The 23,952-nt window shown below is 36.5% G+C and overlaps 1 protein-coding gene across 1 annotated transcript in view; it reads right to left on the bottom strand.

The window, feature by feature from the left end:
• The window catches only part of DNAJC3 (DnaJ heat shock protein family (Hsp40) member C3), an 88,659-nt gene that overhangs the window by 4,484 nt on the left and 60,223 nt on the right, over positions 1-23,952 (bottom strand). The window contains exons 6-11 of the mRNA XM_043992032.1: positions 18,440-18,621; positions 17,672-17,791; positions 15,468-15,573; positions 15,264-15,384; positions 4,763-4,895; positions 3,395-3,543 (exon numbers count right to left, since the gene is read on the bottom strand). Of these exons, the coding sequence (XP_043847967.1) occupies positions 3,395-3,543; positions 4,763-4,895; positions 15,264-15,384; positions 15,468-15,573; positions 17,672-17,791; positions 18,440-18,621 (811 nt within the window). The remainder of the gene's footprint in view (positions 1-3,394; positions 3,544-4,762; positions 4,896-15,263; positions 15,385-15,467; positions 15,574-17,671; positions 17,792-18,439; positions 18,622-23,952) is intronic.

Raw genomic sequence — 23,952 nt, 5'->3', positions numbered from 1 at the left:
CTTATTTTTATTCTATCTTAAAAATACAAATTAGCCTACTTTCCTTTGACATTTTAATAAGTTCTCTGAGATAAAAACAAACAGAAATGATCTTACAGGGAAGCAAAAAAAAACAAACAAAACCCACCAAGGGTAGAATTTCAAATGCAATAGTTTTTCTAATCAGTTCTATCATCTGAGTGATTCTACACTAATGTATACATTTATAATGTGCTCACAAATTAAAAGTTGACTGCCCAGTAAGAAAAATTATAGCACTTAACAGGCATATAAGAACTGATACCTATAATTTCCCAGAAAAGTAACAGCACCCCACACCCTTTATTTTGGAGCAATGGTTGGAGAAGACAAACACAAGTAATGTTCATTTTATGCTTGCATTTGAATTATCATATATAACACCATTCAAGATGCATTTTAATTTGCCTATTCACATATTCTTACATTTGTATCTAGTACTTCCCAATTTCTAAGCAGAAAACATTTGATAGTCCATTTATATATCTCAGTATTGAGATAGCATTTCTGGGTCCTCTTCTCTCTTAACTTTTCAGCAACCTCATCAGTTCCCATAGATTTAACCATCATCTCCATGCAGATGACTCTCAGATCTGTCTACCCAGCCCCAGTCTCTCCTTCAAGCTTTAATCCTTGATCATCAATTGTCCAAGTCATTTCCAACTGGGTGTCTCAGACATTTCAAACTCTACACGCCCAAAAGTGAACTCATGATCTTTTCCCTCTAAATCCTGTTTTTTCAAACTTCCCTTTTTCTGCTGAAGGCACCACTTTCTTTCCAGTCTCCCAAGTTCGTCACCTTGAAATTATTCTCAACTCACAAATCTTATTGGTTGCCAAATCTTGCCATTTTTACCTTCATAACATCTCTCACATATGACCTCTCTTCACCCACACAAGCTACCCTTAGTTCAGGTCCTCACCACCTCTTTACCAGATGATTAGTCTCCCTGTTTCAAGCTTCTCACCACTCCTATGTATCCCACACTGCTGTCAAGATCATTTTCCTTAAGTACAGATCTAAGTCAACCCCCCCCACCCCCGCCAACCAACTCTAGAGGCTGCTGGTTGCCTCTATGATAAAACATCACCCCCTCTTTTTAGCTTTTAAAGACCTACACAAACTGGCTCCAACATATCTTTCTAATCAAAGTGAGTGACCCTACCAAACTGATCTTTTGTTCCCATGACTCTCCCATATCTAGACTCCTTGCATGCACTCCCTCCTTCCCTAAGCTTCATACAAAGTTGACTAGAAGGCTGTGGGATCTGTCTGAAGGCATAGCAGGGCAGTGGACAGCATGCTGCTCTTAGAAATAGCACTCTTGGACTCAAGGCCCAATTCTGTGGTTCATTAGCTGTGTGACCATCTACAAGTCCCTTAACCTATCTGCAATTCAGTTTCTTCATCAGTAAAAGCACCTGCTGAGGGGATGCCCATCAGCTGGGGAATGGCTGGACAAGTTGTGATTCATGAATGTAATGGAATACTATTGTCCTACAAGAAATGATGATCAGGCAGATTTCAGAAAAACCTAGAAAGACTTAAGTGGACTGATGCTGAGGGAAGTGAGCAGAACCAGGAGAATACTGTACACAGTAATGACAATATTGTTCAATGATCAGCTGTGAAGAGACTTGGCTCTTCTCAGCAATACAATGGTCTGAGACAATTCCAAAGGATTCATGATGGAAAATGCTCTCCACATCCAGAAAAAGAACGTGGAATCTAGATTCAGATTAAACAGTACTATTTCCACTTATTTTTTTCTTTCTCGAGGTTTTTCCCTTTTGTTCTGATTCTTTTTTTCACAACATGACTAAGGCGGGAATATGTTTAACATGAGTGTACATATATAACCTATATCAGATTGGTTGCTGTCTTGTGGAGGGAGGAGGGGAGGGACAGAGAAAAATTTGGAACTCAAAATCTTATAAAAACAAACGTTGAAAATTATCTTTACATGTAACTTGAAAAAAATACTAATAAGATTGAAAAAGGTGACAGATAATGAGGTATCATTAAAAAGATTTCTAGGTTGCCCCCCCCCCCCAAAAAAAGCACCTGTCTTGCAGCAAGGTGATGTGAGGTTCAAATGAGATCATGTTCATAAAAAGCACAGCACCTCCTCATAAAGTCTAAAGCTTAGTGGGTATGTCCTGAGAATGTGCCCAAGGCACCCAAAGGCTCACAGATACATGAAGTGTCACAGGCAGTATGTGAATTCAGGTGTTATAGACTTCAAGCTCACAACTCCAGCCACCACGTGTTCCCTTTAGAAAACTCTGTTAGTGAGGGCAGCTAGATGGCGCAGTGGATAAAGCACTGGCCCTGGATTCAGGAGTACCTGAGTTCAAATCCAGCCCCAGACACTTAACACTTACTAGCTGTGTGACCCTGGGCAAGTCACTTAACCCCAATTGCCTCACTTAAAAAAAAAAAAAAAGAAAACTCTGTTAGTCATTTTACACACTTTTTAGAATGATGTGTGCTTATTTACCTTCTGGACTGTCTAAATGAATAAGAGTCTCAGGCATTAGAAATCTTACCACTTTCCTGTCATTTGAAATTTCCCTCCTGAGATCTCTAATAGATTTTATTTTATATATTAGTCATAAGAAAATCCAACTTTAAGGTACAATTCTTCACCCTCTCACCATCACAGCCCTCTTCCATACACCCTATCTTTTCTGAGCCCACTGAAACCATCATATGTCTTCTTGCTGAAACAATCACAATAACTTCCACACTGGTCTTCTTGCTTCTAGTCTCTCCCTTCTCTATCCCATGTTTCATAGCACAGCTTACTATTCCACTCTGTTCACTTCGCTCCAATATTCAAAAACCTTCCTTGGCTTCCCCACAGCCTACCACATCAAGCAGAAACTCATTTTAGCATTCAAAGGTCTCCATAATCTGACTCCAACCTCTCTTGCCCCTTCATATGTTCTACATTGGAGCCTAAAAGGACTTCTTTCTCTCTTTTTTGCCCTCTCCTCTCTTTATCCCTTAGCTCCTTGTCTAACATGATTGTCTCAACTTCTTTATCTCAGCCTGAAATCCCATCCCTCTTTCAGGCAGATTTGCCTAACTCAAAAGCTACCTGGGTCCTGCCTTCCACACCACCAAAGATACAACTCCTTGCTGATCTTTTCTCCTTCAGAAACTTCTCAACATACTCTGCCTGGATTCCTCCTGTGCCCTCCCTTGTACCACAGTTGTCCATGTACAGGTCTTTTTCTCTTAAACTACAAATTCCTGGACAGCAGGATCTATGTCAAAGCTATTTTTATATTCCCAGCACTTAGCACAGTGCTTTGCACAAAGTAAGCACTTAAAAATGATCATTGAATTAAATTCAATTTTATGTAATACCTGGATCTGAAAGTACTTCTTTAGCAGCTGCTATGTCGATAAATTTTTTCTCTGCTTTTTTCTTTTCTTCTTCATTCTGAAAATTATCTGGATGCCACTGCAGTGCTAACTTTCTGTATGCCTTGATGATTTCTTGTTTTTTAGCATTTCTAGAGAATTAAAATGTAGCAATTATATATTAATAGAAGAGATTTACAACATATCACCATAATGAACTGAAATACAGTTATCAAACACTAAAATGAAAGAAAACCATATGGATTCCCAATCTCTTTAAGGATGTAAGTTTCTAAAGCACACAGTGATGTGATACGGTGCCAAGTTATGATTAAAAAACTAGTCAAGGGTACCACAGACAGTTATTTCAGTAAGATATTAACTGGTTAAAAGCAGAAGGAATGATTCCTTATGATAGTTGCCACTAGAAAAGCATTTTGTAAACTTACTATGCTATACATATAGGATTCATGATTTCATATTCTACACAATCCCCAGTGTGGTAACTTGTTCCACCAACAAAGGTGCACTTCATCTCTGACTTACTTGGCATTAAGTACTAGGGGCAGGGAGTGGGGAGAGGAGTGTGGGTTACCTGAAGCTCAGAGGTTATGTGACTTCCCCAGAGTCACATAAGGGTAAGAAGCAGGATTTGAAATCCAGACCTTCTCAACTCCATCCACTATACCACACTGCCTCTAGAAAGTACTATATAATTACAAGTTGTTTTTATGCTTTTTAAAATGACATCCCAATTTTAAAACCATCTGGATTTTCCAACTGACTACTTAGCATCTATTTATTCTCATTTGAACTTGTCGAGCTCTCTACGTTAAATAAAAGCAGAAACTGGAGAGGACCTCAGAGGTCTTCTAGTCCAATGCTCACATTTATATTATAGATGTGGAAACAGATCCATGGAAGCATTTTATAAGCAAGGATTAGCTATATACCAGTAGTATGGGGATCAAAGTTTCAGTCTTTAAGTTAATACACTAAAAATATGAATGTATTTGTTCAAGACGAATTTTGCATAGGATTACAAAATGAACTAATAATCTCTAGTTAGTTAACAAGAGTCATCTTTTTTTTTACATTTAAGTTTAGGACTTTTTAGGCATAAGCTGAATTTCCCTGTTTTATTGCCAATAATTCTTGATTCTCACTGTATATGTATTTTTAATAATCATTAAAGTAACATCTATAAATAATTCTAAAAAGTTTTACTGACATCAAAGGCTTTACCTATGTGGCTACAATTACATAATTAAAGAAAATGAAGGGGAAAGAGGCCAAAAAAGGGATTTACTGCTGGTTGATCAGATATGTTTTGAAGTCAATGTAAATTCTAGATATATATGAACAATTCACCTTTTTACTCCCAAGATTTTGTAATAATCTCTCTTCTGAGATTGTTTCAAGAGTCTCTGAGCTTTCTCTAGTCCTTCTCGAATCTGTTGATCATTTTCATTGTGTTCCTGTGCAGTTTCATAATCCTGAATAGCTGTCAAAATGTTTGAAATAAAGCTGTTAAGAGCAATTATTATACATTTTAACTTTTTATTAAATCATAAGCTTTATATTGAAGATTAAAAAAAATATTTCCAACCCCCCTGGGTTTTTTGTCCCTATGAGATATTTTAACAATTCTTTATTTAATCCTATTTACTACAAAAGGCCTCAAGAGAACTATTAGGTTATCACTTTGGGCAGCTAGATGGCTCAGTGGATAGAGCACTGGCCCTGGAGTCAGAAGTACCTGAGTTCAAATCCGGCCTCAGACACTTAACACTTACTAGCTGTGTGGCCCTGGGCAAGTCACTTAACCCCAATTGCCTCACTTAAAAAAAAAAAAAAACAATAAGTGAACTCTACTGCTGTTTCCTTGTCCCCCTTCTCTGACATTTTCCTTATATCCCCAATGCCCATTAAAAAAAGCCCACACTTGAAGGCATTATTTAAATAACATTTATTGTAAGGCAGTTTTGCAGTTTATCCCATAGGAGTTAAATGTTGATAAAGACTTTGTTGGGAAAGGTAAAAATGACAGATTTCTATGAAGGCAAACAGAATCCATGAGGATCGGTCTGGAAGGAGGACTATGAAGTAAAGAACCACCAAAGTCAGGCCCAGATATATAGTGATGAAACATGATCAAGTTTCTACCACTCTGAAAAGCACATGTATCTTGGCAAAAAGTAACTCTGAAGGGTTTGGAAAACAACTTTAATGGGTGTCTTCAAAGGGACTAGTACACACAGAGGAGCTTTCAAACAGAGTAAAGGAGCCAAAACTAAATTGCACAATTACACATGTTGCTGATGGACACTTTGTTTTTGTAGTTAAACTATGACTGGGATTAAACTAGCTTTACCATATGGTCATATTAACCCTTAATAAGTGTTGAGTATATGCATTAGAACAGTGGCTGTTTGGGGCAGCTGAGGCCCTCCTCAAATTATCTTATATTTATTTATTTGTATATGTATTTACTATATACATAGTAGATTATAAGTTTCTTGAGGGCAGGCACTATTTCCTCTCTAACACTTCTAGTACCTAGAACGCCCTAGAACACAATTGCCAATTTTTCCAGACTAAATGAGGTCCAAAGTCATTCTATTCAATGTCTGAATCCAGTCAATGCAAGATGGATTTAATAACAAAATAACCTCAACTAAGTGACCAGCAAACCAATCGACTAATAATCGAACAGTCCCTGCCTTCCAGGAGCTAACATTTTATTAAAGTAGGCAAGTTCATCAAGTATGAATGGATGAAAAAGCAATATTAAGCACTTACTATATTAATACTTACTTACTTATTAGGTGCTTCAAAAGGAAGACAGTCCCTGCCCTCAAAAATTTAAATTATAATGAGGATGACAACAAATGGGGGTGTGGTGGTCAGGGAAGAAGTTTCAAAATGGTGGGGTTAATTTGATGATAGTTCTCAGAACTATATTTGGAAAGATGAAGTCATAGAAAAAATAAGTCAACAAACATCTGTTAAGTGCCCCCTCTATGCCAGGTGCTATTTAAGTCCTAGATATACAAGGAAGGTAAAAACAGTCCCTGCCCTTCGAGAGCTCACAATTGCATAGGAGAGCTAACATCCAGATATTTGGGGAAAACTGGAGGTAATCTCAGAAGAAAAGCACAAGCATTATGGAAGATCAAGAAGGGCTTTTTACAAATAAACCCAAGATAAATTCAAGGAAATGGGACAGCAAAAGGTAGAAAGAGGTCGGCAGAAAGGATTCAGGTAAAAGAAGGCATCTGATCTGAGTTTTGAAAGAAAAAAGGAATTCATAGAGGTAAAGACAGAGGAGAGAGTACATTCCAATCAGTAGAAACAGCTGGTGCCATTGCACTAACCTAATTCACCTGCACTGCCCAGAATGGGAGATAAAGTTTCAAGTGTAGGAAAGAGTAAAAAGGCCAGGGTGGCTAGATTATAAAGTGTGGGAAGAGTAGGAACATAAAGCAAAGTTGGAAGGATATGTTGGAGTCACATTGCAAATGGGCTTATTTAAAAGTCAGGAGTTTACATAATAGGCTTTCCAAAAAATCTGTTAAATGACTGATGGAGCAAATGTGCTGATTCAAATAAAACATTACTTTTTTTTTTTAAAAAAAAAGGAACAATTCAACATCTATTTTAGTGATGATGAGTCAATGCCATCATTTTCATGGGGGTGGGGAAAGCACTGTAAGCATTACAGTTACTCTTGACTCATTTTTTGGTCTAGACTTTGAGATTTCATTGGCATAGAGAAATCCTAGTAGAAGAAATTCTTCTCACTGAAGAAATTCTTTCACGAATGCAAATGAGCAAATGTTTCATAATTTATAGTCTTAGAAAGTAGTTTTGGAGCAATGAGAGATTAATCAATTTGCCTAGGGTTGGTGTATGCAATCAATGTGTCAGTGGTAGTACTTGAACCTAGGTCTCCCTACTCACTAATGTAATTACTGAGGATAATGGACATTTATGATGGGTTAATATGACCATATGGTAAAGTTAGTTTAATCCCAACCATATTAAAACTAAGCTAAATATATATATATATTTTATTACTATATTATTTATAAATATTTATCTGTGTACTCACTATACATATATATTCTTGAGGGCAGGCACTATTTCCTCTCTATAACCTAGACTACCCACAACAGTGCCTTACACAATTAGATTCTTGGTAAATATTCGCCGGATTGAATTTTTGAAATATAAAAATTAAACAATTTGCAAAACAGCAAATTTCTAATAAGAAAAACTAAATATTGTCATAATATTTATATTCATATTTGATATAGTAATAAACAAAATGCTTAAACTAAAATTGATATTCTTAGACATACTTTACATTTTACAAGTAACAAGCAATTTTGTTCCTTTGAAGGAGTTTTATGTTTAGTTTTGGTATATCTGCTACTTAAATCCTAAATCTTTCTATTTTTAAATATATAGATTATCTTAAGACAAAATATTTGCATTAGATTGTTTTCAAGCAATGTGGTGTTTTTTTTCTCAACAGGTGTTAACATTTTTTTTTTTGCTTTCTCTGAAAGCCAGCAGGAGGCACTTTTCAAGTTTATTAAAAAGGCATAGATGATAAGATGAAATTCTATATGGAAGTGAAACATTAAAAAAAAGTAGATGTTGAGACTACCTCAGATGTCCTGATGACTCAAAAGCCTAACAAACAAATATATAAAAATCTCTATTCTTCTGTTAAGATTCTCTGATACTCATCAGGTCTATCATAATTTAACACTTAAAGAAAGCACCCTATATTAACCATACTTTTTCTAGTTAAAATGCCTTTACCTCTACAACCTCCACATCCTAGAAGATCCTTCCAGACTCCTCCTCCAACTGTTAAGTTCCTACCAGAACCATTATTTTTAGCACTTATCTTTAAATGTTTGACCAAAAGTATCTGTGTTACTATGCTGACTTTGATAGCTAAATTCTATTGTGTCTAAAATGAGATGACAACAGAATAATGGAATAACAAGAGTGATTTTCTGTTAAATTTTTGACATTTCTTTAAAAATTTAGTATCACCTTTTCGTAAATTCTGAGTATGAAAGTATAATTGAGATGGGGGTGGGGTGAATCCTAAATTGGTAAAGATGAAAAAGAATGAAAAAAGTCAACACTGGAGGACTGTGGGAAAGGAGGCACAGGAATAAAAGTCAAGTCAGCAAGAATTTATTAAGTACTTACTAGGTGCCAGGGGGCCCTCAAGGAACCCACAATGTAATTTATTTGGGGGGGGGGGAGGGTTTGAAGATAGAGACAAATTACAAATAAGCACAGGATAAACCAGAGGTAATCTTAGAACAAAGACACTAGTAATATGGGAGATAAGGAAAGCCTTCTGAAAAAGGTAAGATTTTAACTGATATACAGTCCATAGTACAAAACATAAGATCAGGTAGACCCCAAATAAATTCAACCATTCTTTTATTAGGTTCTCAATGATGCCCCATTCAGCTCCTTTTCAGACCTCTTCCTCGAGTCCTGAATTCCAACCTCCATCCAATTCCGTAACACATAAGCTGCCTTCTTCCTTCCTCCTTCCCTGGGAAGTTGAAGGGCATCTAATATGAGTTGCCCCAATCTCAATTTCTTGTCTCTACTATGCTTCCTTCATACAGGTGCAAAACTAATCTTGCTCACTCAAAAATGTGCAATGATTCTTCACTTTTTACCAAGTATAGTTCCAACTCCTCAACCAGATAATTGTTTTAGTTTACAATAGTTAATAAAGACAAATTATTTCACCTTAAAGAACTGAGTCTATTAGTGGTATTCGGCAAGTATATAATATACAAAGAGAACCAGTTGGGGCAGCTAGATGGCGCAGTGGATAGAGCACCGGCCCTGGAGTCAGGAGTACCTGAGTTCAAATTCGGTCTCAGACACTTGACACTTACTAGCTGTGTGACCCTGGGCAAGTCACTTAACCCCAACTGCCTCACCAAAAAAAAAAAAAAAAAACCCAAAGAGAACCAGTTTACTTTACTTTCATTTCTACTACATCCCCCCTACAATGGTGTGAATTAAGACTATTATCTATGGATTTTCTGAAGTGATAAAGATGACTATTAAAAATACTCTCCTTTAACAAAAAATAAAACTTAAAAAACCCTCCTTTATTTGGAACACAAAGTTTTAAAAACTGACATTAAAAATTGTTTTTACATGTAATTTGGGAAAAAATAAAATTCTAAATAAATGAATTTTTGAAAATAAGATACTTTTTGGCGGAAAATGGTTAGAAACCCTTCACAGTATCTTATTTTCAAAAATTCAATTTAATGCCTACAGAACCTGCCAATCTATTGTTCACCCTAAACATAGATTGTATTTTTTTTTCTTTTTGGCATGGGGCAATGAGTTATCAAGAGTTATATAAGGTGACTTTTTTATTTCTTTTAGAATACAATTGGGGACAGCTAGGTGGCGCAGTGGATAAAGCACCTTATATAACTCTGTAAAGAATCTTGATTGTATCCAGCTCGGAATTTAAATATTGAATGTATTACATAAAATTTACCACAAGACTACCTGTAATACATTTGTGTGCTAACAAAATATACTTTGTTAGAGTGCCTATAATGCAAAAGGTCCTAGAGGAGGCAATAGGGATACAGATGAAAAATACCACTTCTGCTAGTCATCCTATTATTATGATACAGCTCAGATATGAGAAATTTTTCTAGTTCATTTAAAGAGGAATTTTGTTTCCTCCTTCCCCAGTCTGAAAATGGATTGTCCAGTAATCCTAAAACTCTTAATAATCTTCATACTAAATATCATTTTTTCTTTGATAAATATCAAATTAGACATCATCCACAGAAGGAAAAGGCAAATTAAACCTACTAAGAGATTTTAAGTTCCGCAGTAAATCAGTGTTCATCTAGCTCCTGAAAAAAACCTTGCCAAGTGATTAGTCAGCTTTTAGTTAGATCATCTTTTCCAACAATCCATCAGACTGATCACTCGTGTATGTAAGTGTGCGTGTCCATTTCTGTATTAAAACAGAAACCAATGATTTCCTATGAGTGTTTTGTTGGTTTTTTTGTGGGGCAATGAGGGTTATGTGACTTGCCCAGGGTTACACAGCTATTAAGTGTCAGGTGTCTGAGGCCAGATTTGAACTCAGGTCCTCCTGAATCCAGGGCCAGTGCTTTATCCACTGCATCACCCAGCTGCCCCTTTTGTTTTATTTTTGTTTTTGTTTTCCTGTAAGTGCTATGAACAAATGATTACAAATCCAACTCAATAAACATGTACTAGTCTGAGTGCTTCCTATGTGCAGATCACCATAGTTGCTGCTGTGGATGTAAAGCTGAATGAAGACTAAGTTTCTGCTCTCTAGAATCTTATTGCATAAGACAATGTGTGAACAGTGAGCTGGCTTGGGAGCCAGAGGACCAGGGTTCTGATCCCTCCTCTGATGCTTCCTGTGTGATTTTGGGCAAGTTACTTTAACTTTTCTTGGTCTTCCTCTCTATAGAAGGAGGAGGCACTGAACAAAATGACCTCTTAACGTAACTTCTAGCTCCTTATCATGCTGAATTTAAAAGGTTTTATAAATTAAAATAGATTTCATTTTTTCCTCACTACTATCCTTCAAGGAAGGGAGTATAGATATTAATAGTTAAATCAAATTTTTTTTTTTGTGAGGCAATTGGGGTTAAGTGACTTGCCCAGGGTCACACAGCTAGTAAGTGTTAAGTGTCTGAGGCCGGATTTGAACTCAGGTCCTCCTGACTCCAGGGCCGGTGCTCTATCCACTGCGCCACCTAGCTGCCCCAATATTAATAGTTAATACTTAGAGGGATGATGGGGTCTGCCCACAGTCACACATCTAGTAAGTAGTGAAAGGGAGATTTAGATACAGGTTCCTTTACCTCCCAGCCCCACACTGTTTGGCTTACACCATTTGGTCTTTTGTACTCTAGAAGAGGAACAAAATTATAACAAGTGAAGAGCAAAACTATCAACAGAGCATTATAAAAGATCATTTTCAGTGGGGAGGGACGGGAAGTAAAGGGAGTGTGATTGAACCTCAAAAGAAGTTGGACTAAAAAGTTTTCAAGGTGCCTTCCAACACATGGAGAACACAGAGTGCACACAGGCATCGGTTTGGCTAAATCTTTTCCTGTAACTTATGCCTGATATTTTTTCCAGTTCTACTTTCTAAGACCAAGAAGAAAAAATTTAATGCCTACAGAACCTGCCAATCTATTGTTCACCCTAAAGCTACTCTGGATGAGGACCTTTCAAGATTTAGAATACAAAGACATGATTTCAAATGCTTGTAAATACTATACATGCAATAAGCTCTACTGCCCCACTGTCACCATTAAAGGCCCATTTTTGAGGAAGGCAAAATAGAATACAACTTTAGGGAAGAAGTAAAAAACAGAAACAATTCAAAGTATGTGGTACTAGGGACGGAGTTCCAGGCAGGTCTAGCTTTTATCCCCAAATATTTTCTAGTTTCTTTTTTTTTAACCTCACTTTGTTATAATATTTGAAAATTATCAATTTGATATTCATTTGTTTGGATAATAATCCACTGTTTAAAATTGTAAATACTTCATCATTCATATTAATTTGAAATACTTCCATTAGAAGACCTTCATACTGAAACCCAAATTGAGGGAACCTTCATTTTTTACCTTTTACAAAATGCTTTCGCATACAATTGGTTTTTTGCTTTTGAACCCCTCAGTTCTATAAGTTAGGAATTTGTTTTTCAGAGACTAATAATTTATTTTAAAAGAATTAACTTATTTGTGCTTATAAGAATATACAAAATGAATTTGAAATACCTAGTGGAACAAATTATGGAAAATGTAATTCATTTAAGTATTAAGTAAGACATCCATGTCAGGTGCTGTAAGAAAAACTATTTTCTAATAACTATATTCTGTAGTTTTAAACCCATTTTTAAGGATATATTTCTTTTATCTTTTTAATCTTAATAGTACTTTATTTTTTCCCAGTTATATGTAAAGATAGTTTTTAATATCTGTAGTTTCAAATTTTTCTCCCTTCCTCCCTTAAGCTAGGGATTTTTAACCTTAGTTTATAGATACAACTGGAGGAGGTTCAGGTCACTCAGGCACAAACTAATGGGGGAGACAACATGTAAACAAATATGTACAAATAAGCTATATAGAAGATTAATTGGAAATAAGGAACAGAGGGAAGGCACTAGAATTAGAGGGTTTGGAAAAGGCTTTCTATAGAAGATGGGATTTTAGTTAGTATTCAAGAGAAATCAGGGAACTAGGAGGTAGATATGAGGAGGGAGTGTATTCCAGGCATGAGGAACAGAGAACATGCCCAGAACTGTGAAATGGAGTATCTTGTTTGTGGAACAGCTAAGAGGCCAGTGTCAATGGATTACAGAGTACATGTTGGGAGTACAGTGTAAGAAGACTGGAAAGGTAGGTAGGTCTGCCTTTCCAGGTTATAAAGGGCTTTGAACGTCAATCAGAACATTCTGTTATTTAATCCTGGAGATAAGAGTTTACTTGCATAGGAGAGTGCTATGGTCGAACCTGTACTTAGGACCTAGATTTAAATCGTGACTCCATTTCTTACTCCTTTTGAGGTTTTGGGCAAGACATTTTGACCTTCTGGGCCTCAGCTTCTTCATATGTAAAATAGAGGAAATAACTGGAATAGACAATCTCTAAATTTCCTTGCACCTCTAAATCCTATGTGTCTATGCTTACAGAATTCAGGTTCACAAACAGCTTTCCTATAATAACCTGTAAGTTAAATACTGTGAATATCATCCTAATTTTGCAAATGAGGAAACTAAGGCTCCAAGAAGGAGTGCCTTTTCACATAGGTAATTAAAAGACAGATGGGAAACTTTCATCCCGGTCCTCCGATTCCCATTCTAGGATTCTTCCCACTACACCACAGCTGCTTCTTTAACTTGTATCTCATGATTTAAACCAAGAGGTAACCTCTTAAGGGGCAGAGAATCTGGGAAATCCCACACTCTCAGGGTCCTAAGACTAGGGCACAGAACAGATGCTGATTTGTATTCACTGAGAGAGCTTTCTCACCAGAAGGTTCCCTACCAATGAAAGTACAGGTCTGGAGCAAAAAAACCCTCTAAATCACTCATTAATTCTCCTAATTTGCATTCAAACAAGTTGGCAAAATTTTCTAAGTCTCAATTACATGATTTCAGGGTTAAAGTAAACATTCTGAAACAAATTCAGTATACTGTCATAACTCACTCTCTGCAGGATTACTAGATTCACAATCTCACTCAAATTAATTTACATTTTGTAACCTCAATTTAAATGACTTCGCAAAAGTATAATCTGAACCAAAACATGAAACGCTACTAATAAACAAACTTTTATTTAAAAGAAATTCTTCAAATTTTGTAATTCCCTCATCCTAAATTAGTACTAAGGTCATTCTAAAACTCATACAAGAATAAAGCTGTAAACGTTTGACTAAAATGCAAGAGGCAAGATTTAGACTTTTTATGTTCTTTTGTAATTCTACCAAGCAGAGTTCCAGGAACTATAAGAAACTCAAAATGACATCTTAAAACCAACAGCATAAGTAGATGCCACATTTGAAGGCTAAAATAAACAAGTTCAATAGCATTGTGTCTAGAACACATATCACGGGGTATTCTTGACAAAATTATAATTACTGTCAATTTCAAATTCCTTGATGACTATTCATCCTGTGAACATTTCCTATGCACTGTAAAATAGGACCTGTTTTCTTCTCCATAAAAGGGGGGTTAGCCTAGGTAGTCTTTAAGGTCTCTTCTGCCTCTGGAGCTATGATCCTGTGCTCCTGTGATCAAAGATCTAGCGCTAGAAGGGAGCACAGGCACCATGGATTCCCACCTCCCATTTTACAGATGAGGAGAGTGGGGTCTCAGACATCTTATGTGACTTATTCAAGTTCATGCAGTTACAGTGAGTAAATTGCTAAAATAGGAATTTGCTCATAAACAAAAGTGTCAAATTACTACCTAATAAATAAGATCTACAACAAGTATAAAATTCACACTTGATCTGCTTTATGTCTATGTTGTTCAGTTATGTCTGACACTCCAGCACCCTGTGGACCATGGCACACCAATCTCGTCCCCCGGGGTTTTCTTGGCAAAGATACTGGAATGGTCTGCCATTTCCTTCTCCAGTGAACAAAGGCAAACAGAAGTTAAGTGACTTTCCCAGGGTCACACAGATATAATAAGTATCTGAGGATGGATTTGAATTCAGTAAGATGAGTGTGTCTTTCTGACTCCAGACCTAGAGCTATGCACTATACCACCTGCATATCTATTTATACTTTGGTCAGTCTTTAAAATTAAAAATGAAATGAAATCTGGCTATATCCTCCTCTAAAAATTATTTAATTTGCATTTTCAGACTGATTTCAAATTTAAATTCTTCCATAAGTTCTGGTGAAATATTTTTCAACCACTTCATATTTAAATTTTTCTTAGTGGGATTCAGTTGCAGACCTTATTCCTAATAAAGTAGGGCATCTGTGGCCCAGTAAAGTAGAATAATTCTGTTTGTTAGTTTTTGGGGTTTGTGGGGCAATGGGGGTTAAGTGACTTGCCCAGTGTCACACAGCCAGTAAGTGTCAAGTGTCTGAGGCCAGATTTGAACTCAGGTACTCCTGAATCCAGGGCTGGTGCTTTATCCACCGCGCCACCTAGCCGCCCCAAAGTAGAATAATTCTGAAGTATGTCACTACTTACAGTGACATAACAGAAGTTTCATGTGTACTCAAAGGATACATCAAAAGTATGAGCCCTGAAGCCAAGTTCCCAAAGGTTTACCTTCATCATACATTTCCTCTATTAAATAGGCTTCTGCTCTGTCTTTGAGAGCATTCACATTAGCAGGTTCCATCTGTAAAACTTCTGAACACGCTTTAATAGCTTCAACAGGTTTTTCGTCCTAAAAACAAATAACCAAAAAGGAAGTATAGTTGTTGTTTCATAAGATAGGTAGAAACCAAAATTTTAAGATAAAATAGTTACCTTGGAGAAGCAATGGCAAATCCTCTCTTTGGAACGAATAGTATAAATAGGTGCATTTGGCTCTGTTATCATTACAGATTCATATTTGCTAGCAGCTTCCATATATCTGTTACAAAATAAACAGGTGATAAGTATTACATAATATTGCTTTCTGGCATAGTATCCACCTCCAAAGAAAGAAATTATATTGGTGGAATACAGAATGAAGCATGCTATTTTCACTTTCTTTCATTTTTTTCTTTTATTCAAGTTTTCTTATACAAAATAACTAATATGGTAATGTTTTACATAATCATACATGTATAACCTATATCTGATTGCTTACTGCCTAAAGGAGGGGGAAGGGGAGGGAGGGAATGAGGGATAAAAATTGGAATCCAAAACTATAAATAAAAATGTTTATTGCCCTAAAATAAATAAAAGGCAAAAAATATTGTTTTCTGAACAATTATGAGCACTGTCCACTGTTAACAAAATGCAATCTGACCAAATTAACATTAACCAAATTAATATATTTCTTCAAAAGCCAAACTTTCACTTTGAAAAAAATGTTTCTTTATTTATTTGAATAGAATCATTCATTAGAGTTCAGAAGTTTCTCTGAAGCTATAAAGAATGAATATACCACTACTGCATAAAGCTGACTAGGATAAATGTAAAGTGAATCTTTGCTTGACAACCTACAAAACTCACTTCTTTACAGAAGCACCTTAATAGAATTGCAACAAAGCTTTTAAAGTCTGACTTGCACTTGATAAGTTCCAGCAAGTTTCACTGGCTTACTACTAGAACCAGATTTTTTTACCTATTGCAAATGTTCCAATCAGATCCACATAAGTTAAGAAAATGCTATGGAAGGGGAAGGAATAAGCATTTATATAGCACCTACTATGTACCAGGTACTGGGGCTAAGTGGGGCTAATATAAATATTGTTCTAATTTTAACTTCAAAAGAGCCCTGAGAATAGGTGTCATTATTACCTTCATTTTATAGCTGAGGAAATGGAAGCAAATAGAGTTTAAGTGACTTGCCCAGAATCACAAAGCTATTTAAGTGTCTGAGGTCAGATTTGTAATCAGGTCTTTAATTCCCAGCTGAGCACTCACTCCACTGCCATCACCTAGCTGCCTCTAAAATGAGTTTACAATTTAATGTACTTTGGACCAGGTTTTGGAACACACAAAGAGCAAATAATCATAACTGTATTTTAGCAATTGTTATATGACATTTAATATCATGGATGCTGACACTTTCACAGTTAAGCACAATGCAGACATCTCACAACAAGTAAACTTAAATTCCCAAAACTGATGCGTTTTCACAAATGTTAAAGTTATTTCAGAATTCTTTTGTGAGCCATTAAGCTAATAAATTGGTCTGGATATATCACACCTTCAAGGAGATCAAACATCTAATACTCTTTTTTCATCAGAAATGCCAAATTAATGAAAATTTACTTATGTGCCATATTGGCATCTTACTTTACATGTCCTTTGATCTTTACATTTAAAAGCTGATGCATTAAGAAAAAAAGTTAACAAACACTGACACTTAAATTCACGGGCAAGATAACTCCATATTGCTTTTTATGGAAACCACATACTTTAAACCAAAGCTTCTTAAAGTACAGGTTGAAAGCCCATAATGGGTTGCATGACTGAATTTGGGGGGTCGCAAAAAATTTGGCAACAGTAAAAGGTTATGTATACCTATATACCTATATACCAGGGTTCACATGCAAATCTCTCTCTCTCTCTCTCTCTCTCTCTCTCTCTCTCTCTCTCTCTCTCTCTCTCTCACACACACACACACACACACACACACACACACACCCCACATTCCTGAAAACTTTGCCTTGAAAACTGTGGTGTCAAATACTTCACCACTTCTGCCCAAAAAAAATTTCTTTGGGATGGGGGGAGGGGCCTTACATACAATGAAGGGCAATTAAAAAAAAACACCCTGTGGTGCTACATTATGCAATTGGATAAGAAACTAGGAACTAGGCATTTATGACACTAGAGAGCATAAAATTGTAAGAAGATTCATCAAGTTCCACGTATCTTTGGGATACTGTTTCCACAAGCCAAGAAATAATACTCTAATACAATTATAATATACACACCCTCAATAAGATGTTGCATATCTTTTAACACTGGTTTAACAGTCGCAGGTGGTCTAGAAAAAATAACTTCATTCTTACCTGCCTTCTCTGATGAGCTCTTCTGCTGACTCAATAAGTTTATTAAGCTTCTTTACTTGTTTATAGTGTGCAAAGCACCTTTTATGATCTTGGTCAAGTTTTAAACATTCTCGGACTTCACTGTTCACGCATTAAAAATAAAAGGAATACAACATATTTGTATATCTCAAAATGAATTGACTTTTTCCATACTATTTTTAGAAATCAAAGTAAGAGGTCTTTGACCATAAACTGGTCACAGAAGTAAATTATAAAATTCTAGAGCTACAAAAGGCCTGATAAAGTATCAAATGCTTATCTTATAGATGAGGAAACAGGCATGGGGGAAAAGACTTGCCCACTGTCACAAAGCTAGTCAGTGGCAGAGCTGAGAAATAAGACTTATGACTCCTAGGTTAGCTTCTTTCAGTGTAGATTGCTGCCTCCCAGCTATGCAACAATTACACAAATGCATTCACTAAAATATCTCTATATACAACAATGTAATAGGTATATTTAACTTAGGAAAACAGGAAATCTTACATCAAAGTGTCAAAATATCACAAAGAGAATTTTTTTTAATTTGCTTTACTTATGCTGTAACCATATGGAATCAGAATAATTGGGGGATAGTAAAAAAAAAAGACAAAAATTATGTAATATAATACAATGAAACTAATTATCAAGAGGTTTGAACCCTAACTCTAATAAAGACAATAATTTACATAAAGCAATTAAGTTTTGCAGTGTAAATGCTTATGTGTCAATTCAAATAGTAAGAAAACTGACCTGAGTGACAGTTCATGATCTCCCAGCTGATAGTATATTGTGCTGATTTTATAAAAGGCCTCAGTATTGTCATTCTTCAATTTGGAAGCAGATTTTAAATCACTAATAGCTTTCCCTGGTTCCCCTTCCTTTATAAAGCATTCAGCCCGAAGTTCTCGCAGCTCTGCATCCCAAACACAAACCTTAAGAAACAGAAGAACTAGACTTTGAGCAAGTAACATAGCAAAGTTAAATTAAAACATTCATATCTGCATCCCATAAATCTTTTTTCATATCACTTAAAAATAAATATTTCCATTTGTGCCCTCCCCATTTATCTCACCATTTTCTGGAACAATTTATTTTTGACCCCTCCTCAAAAAACTCACCTTTCTACACATTTTCATATCCTCTATTAAAAATTATTTTTTATCTTTACATGTAATGGAAAAAATAAAATACCTTATATGTAAAAAAATTATTTTTTGTTATTGTTTCGATTGTTTTTCCATCATGTCTGACTCCTCATGACCCCATTTGGGTTTTCTTGGCAGAGATACTGAAATGATTTGCCATTTCCTTCTCTAGCTCATTTTACAGATACAGATGAGGGGGGTAGCTAGGTGGCGAAGTGGATAGAGCACCAGCCCTGGAGTCAGGAGTACCTGAGTTCAAATCCGGCCTCAGACACTTAACACTTACTAGTTGTGTGATCCTGGGCAAGTCACTTAACCCTAATTGCCTCACTAAAAAACAAAACAAAAACAAAAACAAAACATGAGGAAACTGAGGCAAACAGTTAAATGATTTGCCTAAGTTCACAAAGCTATTAAGTGTCTGAGCCTGGATTTGAACACAGGATGATGCATCTTCCTATCTCCTGGCCCAGCACTTTATTCACTATGCCACCTAGCTACCCAAAGCAATTCTTAAGTATCTTAAATTATAAGTGAGAATTACAATTAGTCATTTAAAAATTGGGGGGGGGGGAATCAGAGATTGTTGCAGGAGGAAGAGCTATTCACCTGCCGAGGTAATAAATCCAAATGCCCCTTTTATTCCTTCCCTAATATGAAATATATTTGAAACTGTAAAAGAAAAATGTCTCCTATTTTGTGTTAAATAAGTGGTCTCTAACAAGACAGCTTTAACAAATAATAATAGTTTAACAAATGTTTGTTGAACTGAACTGTCAGGGTAAATTATTGGGTGAGGTAGTGTGACATAAGAGCCCACTTTGGGAGTCAGCAAAGCCTGGATTCAAGTCTGGTCTCAGACACATATTGGTTTCATGACTTTGAGGAAGTCACTTAACCTCTTAGTGCCCGCTAGGCATTTCTCTAGGCCTATAAATTGTAGAGCAGATAGCAATTTGAACTGTTAGAGGAAGTTTCCTTTACCAATGAAAACTCAAGGATTGGTCCAAAAAATGTTTATATTTCAATATAAGTCCTAAGAAGACATAAAAATCACAAAGTTCTAATTCACTTGAAACTTTATGAGCCTCCTTATTTCATTGAAGAATGAATTGGATATTAAAAATACACAATTATTCACCACGTTGGTGAAGTCCCAATGTCACAAATAAGCCTTTAAAGAGAAGGATCAAATGAGACTGGAGTTGCTTGTCACAACCCCTAATATTTTGTTATATCCTACTAAAGTGAGAAATATTCTCAGCAGCAATAAATGATAAGCACACAGAATGAAGATCAGGATCTCTGGAAAAAAGGCTATATTTTTCAGTACATAAATTACTGAAGGGGGAATATTAATGAAGCTCCATGGGAAAGATTTCTTACATTTCATAGAGAAGCTTCCCACAGCAATCATATTAGCTGTATATATAAACATTAAACTAAAAATATCAAGACCAAATGAAAGCACAAGATATTATACCTGGAGCATACAGCAAAGTTAAAATGGGAAGTATAATTTAATTCCTGTCAGGAAGGAACTTAATTTTAACTTGAGATTTCCTTGAAGAAGTTACTGCATTGACTGGGGTGGTTGATTTCCCCTCTTATTTCAATGAGTAAGTTGCAGAAATTCTCATTCTGCATACCAAAACCAATGCTATTTTTGCAAGGTAAAAAACAAGGCCATGATGTCAAAAGCAGTCAGAACCAAAATCTTTTTTGTGTGCCAATCTGCATTTCATGAAGCACATTTTCCTAGGAAATTTTATTCATATATGAAGTTAACATTACAAATACTACCCATGTGAAGACAAAATGTGTATGAACACTTGGCCTGACTTAAAAATTAAAAAAAAACCACAAAACCCCCACTTCACATCTCAATATTGTTAGTTTTTCCCTGAAAAGCATTTGTTGGGAACCAGGTAGTGAATCAACAAGAGCAAAGAAGCAGGAAGACCAGGACCAAATACAAACCACCTAGGATTAGTTCTCAAGTCATTTTCTTCCATCTCCCACTCTTTTTTTTTTTTAATTTAATTTTTTTTTTAAAAACTTTGTGCTCCAACTTCTCTTCCTCCCTCCCCTCCCATCCTTACCCCAAGAACTCAAACAATTCAACATAAATTATACATGAGTAGTCATGGAAAATAATTCTACATTAGGTTGTGAGAGAAAACTGATAAAAACAAAACTTCAGATTAAGGAATTGTCAAAAAAAATGTGTTTCAGTCTGTTTTCAGATACCATCAGTTCTTTTTCTGTAGATGGACTGCAATTTTCATAAGTTCTTCAGAGTTATAGTGGATCATTGCCTTGCTGAAGATAACCACATGCTTCCCAGCAGATCATCTTACACTAATGTTATTTTGCATACAGTACATTTCTCTCTGCTTCAGTTCATGTGGGTCTTTCCAGTTTTTTCTGATAGCATCCTGTTCATCATAATTTTTATATAGTACCTCGAATTTGACCAAGAATTTCCTTCACAATAGCCCAGAAAAGTAGGTACCATACGTTTTGACATTGTAGTCAATCATCATAACTATTTCCCTCCATCTCATTCCCTTCCAATGATATTTACTCTGTTGTCTATCTTATTTTGCCCTATTCCTCCTCAAAAGTGTTTTGCTACTGACTGCTCCCTCTCCCGCTCTACCCTCCCTTCATTCACCCTTCCCTCCTTATCATCTTCCCCTCCTACTTTCCTGTAAGGTTAATAGATTATTCTTCCCAATTTTGTGTGTGTGTGTGTGTGTGTGTGTTATTCCCTCCTTGAGCCCACTCTGATGAGGTTAAGGCCTTTGAGCTAATTCTGTTTTCTAAATTATTCTTCCTCCTTCCCTCCTCAACTCTGCCTATGAAATCAAGCAATTCAATATACATGTAGTGTTATGCAGAACATCTTCACCTTCCTCGAAAGTGTTTTGCTTTTTACAGTTCCTTCCTTCCCTTCTCCCCCCTCCCCCTCCTTCTCCTCCCACTTTTCCTCAGGGCAAAAATATATTACTATACCCACTTGAGTATGTATGTTATTCCCTCTTTGAGACAATTCTGATTATAGTGAGGTTCACTCCCTCCCCTCCATAGGCTTTTTTCTTTTTTCCTTCATGTGAGCTACCTCTCCCCATTCCACCTCTCCCCCAGTCTATTCCTCCTACCCCTCACCCCTATTTTAAAGATGTCATCAGGTGTTAGCTAGGTGGCACAGTGGAAAAAGTACCAGCCCTGGGCCCAGGAGGCCAAGAGTCCAAATCTGGCCCCAGACACCAGACAACTCACCTTGTTTGCTCCACAAAGAACAAGGATATAAAAAAAATAAATGCTTTACAAATATCATCCCTTCATATTCATTTCAGACTTGTGTCCTCTGTGTATTCCTTACTGAAAAAGTTCTTATAAGTTGAAAGTATTATTTTCTCATGTATGATTGTAAACAGTTTAACCTTTTAAAGTCCCTTGTGATTTCTTTTCCCTGTTTACCATTTTATGATTCTCCAGGGTCTTGTATTTGAAAGTTCAGGTCTTTTCATTACAAATGCCTGAAAGTCTTCTTTTTCACTGAAATCCCATTTTTTCCTCTGAAAGATTACATGCAGTTTTGCTGGGTACATGAGTTTTGGCTGTAGTCCCAGTTCCTTTGCCCTCTGGAATATCATATTCCATGCCCTTTGGTCCTTTAATGTAGAAGTTGCTAGATCTTGATTTATCCTTACTGGAGCTCCACAGTATTTGAATTCCTTTTTTCTAACTGCTTACAATAATTTCTCCTTGACCTGGAAGTTCTGGAATTTGGCTATAATATTCCTGGAGGTTTTCCTTTTGGGATCTCTTTCAGGAGGTGATCGGTGTATTCTTTCAATTTCTGTTTTAGCTTCTGCTTCTAGAATATCAGGGCAATTTTCCCTCACAATCTCTTGGAGGATGGTGTCTAAGCTCTTGTTTTGGTCATGGTTTTCAGGTAGTCCAGTGATTTTCAAATTATCTCTCCTAGATTTATTTTCCAGGTCAGCTGTTTTTCCAAGGAGATATTTCATATTGCTCTCTATTTTTTCATTCAGTTGGATTTGCTTTACTGTGTCTTGGTTTCTCATAAGGTCACTAGCTTCCATTTGTTCAATCCTAATTCTTAGGCAATTATTTTCATCAGACAGTTTTTTAATCTCCTTTTCCATTTGGCTTTTCAAGCTGTTGACTTTTTTCTTATGACTCTGCTGCATCACTCTCATTTCTCTTTCCATTCTTTCCTCCCTCTCTCTACATCTTCCCCCTCTATCTCTCCTACTTTCTCTTCAAAGTTCCTTTTGAGAGCTTCTATGGCTTGAGACCAGTTCATATTTTTCTTGGAAGCTTTGGATGTAGGGGCCCTGAGGTTGATTTCCTCATCTGATGGTGTCCCTTGATCTTCTTTGTTGTTGAAGAAGCTTTCTATAGTTTTGAACTTTCTTTGCTTACTCATCTTTTACTTGACTTTAAATTCTCCACTGGGGAGCCTGTTTTTCAGTTCCACCACTGTTCCCAGCTTCAGAGGGTCCCAGGTGTTTTGTTTTGAGGGAGGGCAGGTTTTACTCTTACCTGGCCTGTTCTCTGGTCTGTTGATAACCTCAAGCCTACTTAATAAACAACCAACCAGCAAAGCTTTCTGTGGTGTGGTTCTTAGTTCTGATGAGCCTGCACCCCTCCCCCACCTGGGCCTCCCACCACTCAGGATTTCTTCCTGGTTCCCCACTGGAGTGGGACAGCTGAATTCCTTCCTAAGTCCCGCTAGTACCCCTGTACTCCCTGCCCTAGCCAGCACCTGACCGCACGCTCAGTTCTAGAAGACACTGGTGCTGTAGCTGATTCAGAGGCTTTGGGGTAAATTCCTCCAGTGGCTTGGATGGGGTCTCTGTCAGCGCGATCGCAGGGTTGGACTTTACTCACGGCCCCCTGTAATCTATCTTTAGCTGGAGAATAATCTCAGTCCATATTTTTGTGTGTTTTTCTGCTCCAGACATTCTTTTATTGCTTTTTTGGGGTGATTGTTTCAGGAGCTCTGTATGTTTAATCTCTTTCCTCCACCATCTTGGCTCTGCCCCCCCCCACTAACTCTTAAATTGTAAATTTACATAAATG

The sequence above is a fragment of the Dromiciops gliroides genome, chromosome 3 (assembly GCF_019393635.1).
Source record: "Dromiciops gliroides isolate mDroGli1 chromosome 3, mDroGli1.pri, whole genome shotgun sequence".
NCBI classification, from domain to species: domain Eukaryota; kingdom Metazoa; phylum Chordata; class Mammalia; order Microbiotheria; family Microbiotheriidae; genus Dromiciops; species Dromiciops gliroides.
The sequence above is the reverse complement of the archived record's forward strand: the minus strand, read 5'-3'. Positions and strand labels throughout refer to the sequence as shown.